The 8,486-nt window shown below is 36.0% G+C and overlaps 1 protein-coding gene across 3 annotated transcripts in view; it reads right to left on the bottom strand.

Moving 5' to 3' along the window:
• The window catches only part of LOC106474193 (DNA-binding protein D-ETS-4-like), a 19,618-nt gene extending 13,132 nt beyond the window's left edge, over positions 1 to 6,486 (bottom strand). For 2 of the 3 annotated variants that reach the window (XM_022402549.1, XM_022402551.1), the window contains exon 1: positions 6,434 to 6,486. In XM_022402549.1, the coding sequence (XP_022258257.1) occupies positions 6,434 to 6,466 (33 nt within the window). In that variant the 5' untranslated portion in view covers positions 6,467 to 6,486. Of the gene's footprint in view, positions 1 to 5,539; positions 5,559 to 6,433 lie in introns of those variants that run through there. The other variant, XM_022402550.1, reaches the window with a different exon arrangement.
• Between the last annotated feature and the right edge of the window lie 2,000 nt (positions 6,487 to 8,486).

Raw genomic sequence — 8,486 nt, 5'->3', positions numbered from 1 at the left:
AAGCACAAGTATCTACACCAGAAAGATCAACCTTTATGATGACTCTCACTACATCCCATGCTCATCTGAAATTGTAACATATGCTAAAGAAGTTAGGTTTGTTAATGAGGAAGTGGTTACTCTTCATTAGAGACATAAGCACGAGTATCTACACCAGAAAGATCAACCTTTATGATGACTCTCACTTACATCTCATGCTCATCTGAAATTGTAACATATGCTAAAGAAGTTAGGTTTGTTTTAATTGTAGTACGATACAGATAGTATTGCTTATATTTCAGATGGACCTTATGATCTACCTCTAGGGAACTATCTTGGATTATTTACAGATAAACTTGATGGTCATTAGGATTTGTCACTGTTATAGGATGCTGAAAAGGATGTTATAGGATGTTATCACTGTTATAGGATGCTGAAAAGGATTGAATATGTCTGTTATTTTACTCTTCATGGATGATAAATTTAATTTCTCACTCTTGAAATAACTCAGAGTAAACCCTTTAATTTTATAACAGAACTTTCTGTCGTCATGTAAGTATTCTTAGTTCCTTGAACCACCACTGTCCCATGATGTGAGGCGAAGAAAAACTTGCTGTTATATTAAAGTTTTTCTTCATTACCCATTCAAGCCGTCTCCAGCCATTAATAGTTCCACAACGTATCACTAGACGGCGCGTTGCTAGGAGCGATGTCGTATATCCACGAAGCGGCACCAGAGACTATATTGATAAGATATGTCATCAACTGTTAGGGCACTCGAATCGCAATCTGCGGGTCATTGGTTCGAATCCCCGTTCCACCAAACATGATTGCTTTTTCAGCTTTAGCATGTAACAGAATGGCTGACGAGTTGACATTGACTTCCCTAGTGTAGATAGAAACATGTTGTAGTACAATTTTGAATCCAGATTCATCACTTGACATAATATAAAGTTAATATTTACTATACAAGAGACAGAGTTTTTAAAGTTGTACCATCGGGCAAGAACTTGTCCTGCAAAAGGATGTCCAAATGTAGATGGACAATTATGTCCACTGTTTGACCACCATCATTAAAATCGAGATCATCAAAATTACCAGGAGGCGATGTTAAATGGCTTCTCTTAGCTTGTCCATTATAACTCAGCAAAGTTTCCATGCAGGTCTTATATCCCTAAGAGTTGTGAGATGAGGAAATGAGCTTGTGAGTCAAGTGTACGTACATCCACTTCAGAAAATAACAGATTGACAGAGGCAGAGGTATCTTCATCCTTTTTTATGTCAGTTCCACCATCTGGTTTGAAGATATGATGGTGCTGGATCTAAATATTCATCTCCAGATCCTGATATAGAAAATTCGGTGGGTCCTCTATCAGTCACTGAAAATAATGGATAATATTCGGTCCACTAATCTTCCTCAATCAGGGTCATAATTATTTGTCAAAAAGTCTGGAGTTGATGTTCTTCGTCTCTTGGTTTTAGCTATTCTGAATATGAGACATTTCTGTTTCTCTTTTGTTAAGTAGATGAATCTGTTTAGCATTTCGAGCCAGATTCTGAGCTCCTTGTATTGCCCGTCATTTTCCAGTATCAACAAAATGTTTCTTTGTATAACATCTGATGCTAAATTTATACCTGACTGAACAGCTTGTTTTCCTAATACTAATGCCCCTTTTTTCAGAAATGACATAGCTGAACGAAACAAATCCCTCAATTTGTATCCCAATTCGTGATCCCTTTGCCATTGATTACTAGCATAAAAGGTAAACAGTTTTCTACTTGGTAATCATAATACGTATCATAGATGGATGGTTCTGGATAATATGGAACTCTCGCGTTGTCACAGAGAACGAGAATGAAGCATTATGACGACTCTCCCTTGTTGAAATGAGATAGGTCGACCAATGTCGTCCTTTATATCAACCTCAATAGTTGGAATACTATTTTTAGAAATGGGTCTGTAATGAGGATTTGTAAGTGTTTCAGTGACCATGTCTCCATCTTAACCTTTAACTTCAATGATTTGTAACAGTGGTACATATGCAACACCAACCCTACTTGGTTCCACCAATAAACATGGAGCTAATAAAGTCCACCATGCATGTTAATACTATATTGAGTTACATTGGGCTCTGTTATCATGCAATCAATATCAAATCCAAGTAGTACTGATAGCACGGGATCGAGTGTTATAGAGGCTCCATCATTTACATTCACACTTACTTTGTGGGTGAACGAATCGGAAGTCGGGTTTAGGAAGTGATTCTTCCACTTGGTTTAAGATTTTAAATAAATATTCAGATTCTTTGTAGTTACCTGGCCTAATATAACTGATTACAATAGCAGAGTGAGGGTCAGAAATGTAGGATAACCATTGTTTACTGACACAAATGTTATGTTATGTCAGCTATGTGGATATGTAACTCAGCGACTGCTCCTTCTCACGGAAGCCGAGTTTTAAAATCTGCTTGAAAGCATTTGTGAATGTCGCATCTTTCTTATCCCTGAGTGGGATAACTCACGAATATTTAGAAAACTCGTCAATACATGTGAGTAAATATTCAAATTGATTGTTATATTGATTTAGGCTAGAGAGATCCACCAAATCAGCCTGCCACTGTTCATAGTTTCCTGAAATGATCACTCAGTTTCTAGAAAATTTATATCTTACTGGTTTCTGTAGAGTGTGTGTATCCTGAAAACTTGACCAGACTTTAACCTGTTTTAGAGTGGCAGATCTACCTTACGCTTTCATAGATTTAAATAAAGGCTGTACTCCACCATAACTGGCATGATTATAGATAAGTTGTAGCATTTTGTTAGAAATTATTTGCTATGTCTATATCCCCTACTTTTTACTTTACCATCAACTTTGTCTCTAACTGTAGTAATAATTTGATCTTTACAACAGGCAATGTTAATTCTTAGACAGCTCAAAACATTACTAAGCTTAATAGGCTAACAGCAGCCCATGACGACAGCAAAGAGACAAATGAAGACAGTAAAAAAGAAAAAGAATAAATATAAGTTTCAGGAACATTTGAAGCAATAAAACTTTCAACTAATTTTAGGAGAATACAAATTTAAAAGGAACCCATTTAGATACAGAATGCTTGGATTTTCTAACATGTGTATCATTTTTATATACATACATCTGTCTACATTTCCAACAACTTCTTGGGAAATATTTGTATCTGATAATCTTTCTGCAAATGTTTACCAAATTGTAGGGTTAAAATTCCTCTGTTTTCGTAGCACGTCGTTGATTAGGTCGATTATATTACTGTTTGGGATGGATCTCCAACTAATCTTCACGATCATTCCACGTTAGACCCCCAGTGGAGCATATTTTGTTTAATACAATTTCAGCTTTCTGTTTATATTTCTCAGGAACACTGTCGACGATCTCTAAGTTTTCATGAATCCGTAATTCCGTTTTATTTTTAACATCTTCCATGGCTTGTGAATGAAAGGTCTGATGACCTTGTTGCAGCAGGTTTACCATCTTTGCTTTATCGTCTATGGGTAATGTATCGTTTTGTATGACAGAATTCATATCATTATCTACAGATATTTAATACTTTATGTACTGGTCTTTCTTAAAATATGGGATGATAAAGTGAGAGTGTAAGTTCTTCAGGAATGAGGATCATTTGTTTTGTGTGTTACATATTTTTTAAGTTCCAACAGCTTTTCCAATAACCCATCCTGCCAAACCACGAAATAATAAAATTATTGGTGTTGCGAGTAATGGTAGAAACCAAGATTTCTGTATTAGTAGGTTTCTTTTGTGTTTAACTAATGTTTTCTTGACAGTCAACTCTATCAATAATAACTGGTATCATCTAAGTTTCTGCTTTTGTTTGTTTGTCATGGGAACAGTAAATTAATTTTGAGCTTATTTCTTTGATCTGGTAACGAGTTTGATCTGTTAAAGAGTTGGTTTAGGTAATGCATGGAGCAACTCTTGATGTTGTTTAGCTGTAAGTGTCATGATGAATAAATAAAAAGAGGTTTTAAGTACGACATATAAAACTGTTTATTTATACATCTATAACCTCTACTTTTTTGCACTACAATGATAATGATTGTTAATATGAAATGGGCAGAACAGAGTCGATTTTGGAAGTTGATTAACCTTGGGGGCATCCAAACAATTCCAGATTGTAACAAGGCATTTTCAGCAGACTTCTCAATATCTCTGCTTTCTCTTTTCCCTTTGTATAAACAGCTGTAAACTTTTCTCTAAACAATCTAGCCAAACTCCACAGGTAGTGATAGTCAATGTATCCAGTTTTGCACTGACGACGATCTGTAGCTGAAAAGTATTCACTTGAAAACGGTTGTTTAAACAAAAACACACCTACATATATTGAGTGACTAAACATTTGAGTGCCAGTTCTTTAATTACATATGGTCCATCCTTCAGATAAAATCCTTCTAGTTCTATCTCAGCGACAGTCATGATAATAGCTGTTTTAAATTATTTTGGTACATACAATACAAATTTATCTTCAGGAAAAAGTCCCGTCCTGAGACACAACCATTCAGGCATTTGTGGTTTCAAATCAACGAGTAAGTAACCAATGGTTGCCGTGTTGCATCTTGATAATCTTCTTCAAAATACTTGACATGTGTTGGAAATATCTGTCTCGCTAAAACATTCAACTGAGATTTGACATTCTTGAACAGTATAATGTACTGAGAATTTAAACTAATGTTACGCATTTTTCTACCCTGATGGGATATATTCTGTCCAACATAAAACATTGATATATTCAAATGGTGACTTTCACATGCAAAAAGTTGAGACACTCGTTTATTTTCTCCACTTTCACTCATAAGATCATCATTGATAAAAAGATTTCGTTTATCATACTGTAAATAATCGTGAACTTTTACCACCTAAGCCTTTGACAAATTGAATGTTAGGAATATTTTGTGTTAATTTTGTATACAATGGTTGAAATTCACCATAAAACCATACGATATTTTCAGGAATATATAGATAACTTGACAGTGATAAGCTAAAACTTTGCTTACAACTGTGATTTACCACTTCCTGTTGTGCCTGACACTAAACACGTAAAATGGTGTAATAATGAGAAATAACTGAAACAGAACTCACCTTATATAGATTTGGAAATCATGTTTGAGTGCATTTGTGATCTTCTCTCCAAGGTTCTTCACATGCCCTCTTTTCAGTCTGTAGACCATGGCAAGGAGTTGGTTCCATTAGATGAGAAAATCAATGCCCATATGGTAGAGTATTAAAGTCTGGAAGTCTGTGTCTTTTCATATAAACCGAATGATAATTCTTATTTTCTTCCTTGTTATAAATGGTCTGAGTCTTTAAATTTCCACATATCTTCTTATCACTGCCTTAAGAAAATCTAATGATCACTGCCTTAAGAAAATCTAATGATCACTGCCTTAAGAAAATCTAGTGATCACTGCCTTAAGAAAATCTAATGATCACTACCTTAAGAAAATCTAATGATCACAGCCTTAAGAAAATCTAGTGATCACTGCCTTAAGAAAATCTAATGAAATATTATACCTCAAATTAAGCATTACAGATAATTTAGAACATAATGATAATCACAAAAGTGGTTCTCTATAGACGCTGTCGCCGGCAGAGGGACAGCCGACTCTCGTGACAACTTTACCTACAGCAAAATTTATTAAGGTTTTAGACAAGTACACGTTGTAGACAACGAACAGCGCATGCGTAAATTCCAGACCCTCCTTTTTCGCTCGTGTTCTAGAGTCTAGATTACGTCATCGTCGAGTAACAATCCAAGTATTTTGATTGGAATGTAATTATTGATATACGTGTAATTATAAACTAGTTATTGTGTTCATACTTTTACGTGATTAATGTTTTCTCAAACACTGAAACCAGGGATACTTAATTTGGTTGGTTATTAACCACTACCCATCTAAGGAGAGTTTAGGATTGTGATTCGTAAGGAACGGATGAATCCCCCTATAAAACAATCAACTTTGACCTACGTACTGGGTACGTACTTGCTTGAGGGGTAATTACCAAAAGAAAACTTTTATGGCCTAAATTTAAGTTAACGTCGTTTAAAAAAATATCGTCACATAGTTACATTCCCAGAATTCCTCTGTCATTTTGTAAAAAACAAACAAAAAAAAAATACAATCAAAATCACACGAACTTTGGGAGAATTTGTATAAGATCAGCGAGTCAGTCACTTTACAAATACTACACACAAGTAAAGTTGGGAATTCAAGAATCACTTGAAACTAAGTCTAGCTAACCTTTCTTCCCCTCCTTTTCGAACACCGCGTGGGGGAACAAACAGAAAATTAATTGGAAGAAAAACGAATCCTACTTGAAATACGACCTTAAACTAGAAATCATACGAACATCAACTTTACGAGAAACTAACATGCCAAACGTATCGGATAACAACCAGTTACTTACAGATTCCGGAGTTATACCTCCACTATTATACATCTCCGCACTACAAACCTGTTGCGAAAACTGACGCAAAACTACCTATCATCGCGAGTTATCGTTCACCAGGTCACGTGACAAGCCGCTGACGTCAAGGCGCCTTTTGTTTGTTCTCAGTCCGCAAGGGCTAATGCCAACGTATTACGGTTTAATAGCTCATACGCAGGCGCGTCCCCCCCCCCTTAGGACTGCTTATGGGCGATTGAATTTCTCGGAAAAAAAACAACAACAAAACATTATGCTATTCTTTGTATGTTTGTTTTTGAATTTCGCGCAAAGCTACACGAGGACTATCTGCGTTAGTCGTCCCTAATTTAGCAGTGTAAGACTAGAGGGAAGGCAGCTAGTCATCACCGCCATCTCTTGGGCTACTCTTTTACCGACGAATAGTGGGATTGACTGTCACATTATAACGCCCCCAAGGCTGAAAAGGCGAGCATGTTTGGTGTGACGGGGATTCGAACCCGCGATCCTCAGATTGCGAGCCGAGCGCCCTAACCACCTGGCCATGCCGGGGCCCTTATGCTATTCTAAACGTATGGATTCTAAAACGAATAGAAGTAAAATATACAGATATAATTAGACCAAGTGTTTCCGTAACATTAAAGGCGACCTGTACGCCACTCTAAACGTTTTTTCCAGTCTTAAACGTGTGGCTTTTCACTTAAAAAAGTTTCAAATTCTTTTTTTATTTTATTCTCTGAAGAACTGTTTTTGTTTTGATTGTTTTTTTTTAATTATGCACAAAACTACACATGGGCTATCTGTGCTCTGCCCACTACGGGTATCGAAACCCGGTTTCCAGCGTTGTAAGTCCGCAGACATACCGCTGTGCCACTAGGGGGGGGGTCTCTCTGAAGAACACGAGTTTATAAAATGACGTAATTAATCGTATTAATTAATCTTAATTTACTTAGTTTCACGTTGGGTCATCGATACCTTTACAGAGTCTCAATACTAAAAATCTGGATAAAGCGCAAATAACCCAATCGTGTAGGTTTTCGCTCAAAATAAAATAAACTTTTTAATTAAACCTTTTTTCCCCGAGAAAAACGTTCCCTAAACGTTCTTAAATAAATGTAATACACTGCAGAATCAGAGAATCTACAAAAAAAACAAAGCGTTTCATAACCATCGCTCGACATTAATATTTAGAATATTGAACACAAACAACTTAATCCGGTCGTAATCATCAGGTGATTTAATCTGGTCAATATTACAATCTAATATATATATATATGTATATATATATATACAAAGCCCAAATCAACTATTTGATAGAGATTGAGACATACAGATAACATAGAAGTTTCTTCGTTTTCAATTTCGCGCAAAGCTACACGAGGGCTATCTGTGTTAGCCGTCTCTAATTTAGCAGTGAAAGATTAGAGGGAAGGCAGCTAGTCATCACCACCCACCGCCAACTCTTGGGCTACTATTTTACCAACGAATAGTGGGATTGCAAGTACTTAAAGAAACTACTCCACCACAGATTGGGGCTTATGTCAGAGATGAGGACGTAATAGTTCCACGAAGTGGCACCAGATGGCGATACTGTCTAGAGAGCTAGAGAGAAGGGGAGAGAGAGGTGAGATCATAGTTCCACAAATTCGATGACGAGGAACCCACTTTGAGACTAATAATGGCTGGAGACTGCTTGAATGGGTAACAATTAGGATTTTCTTATGGCAGTGATCATTAGGATTTTCTTAAGGTAGTGATCATTAGATTTTCTTAAGGTAGTGATCATTAGATTTTCTTAAGGTAGTGATCATAAGATTTTCTTAAGGTAGTGATCATAAGATTTTCTTAAGGTAGTGATCATAAGATTTTCTTAAGGTAGTGATCATAAGATTTTCTTAAGGTAGTGATCATAAGATTTTCTTAAGGTAGTGATCATTAGATTTTCTTAAGGTAGTGATCATTAGATTTTCTTACAATCCTGAGTAAATTTTTGTGTGGTCTGTTTCTGCTTTTTGTTTTCTTTCTTGTTTTCATTAGTTGCTGTGGAATAAATTGT

This window comes from Limulus polyphemus, unplaced genomic scaffold, assembly GCF_000517525.1.
Source record: "Limulus polyphemus unplaced genomic scaffold, Limulus_polyphemus-2.1.2 Scaffold6935, whole genome shotgun sequence".
In the NCBI taxonomy this organism is placed as follows: domain Eukaryota; kingdom Metazoa; phylum Arthropoda; class Merostomata; order Xiphosura; family Limulidae; genus Limulus; species Limulus polyphemus.
The sequence above is the reverse complement of the archived record's forward strand: the minus strand, read 5'-3'. Positions and strand labels throughout refer to the sequence as shown.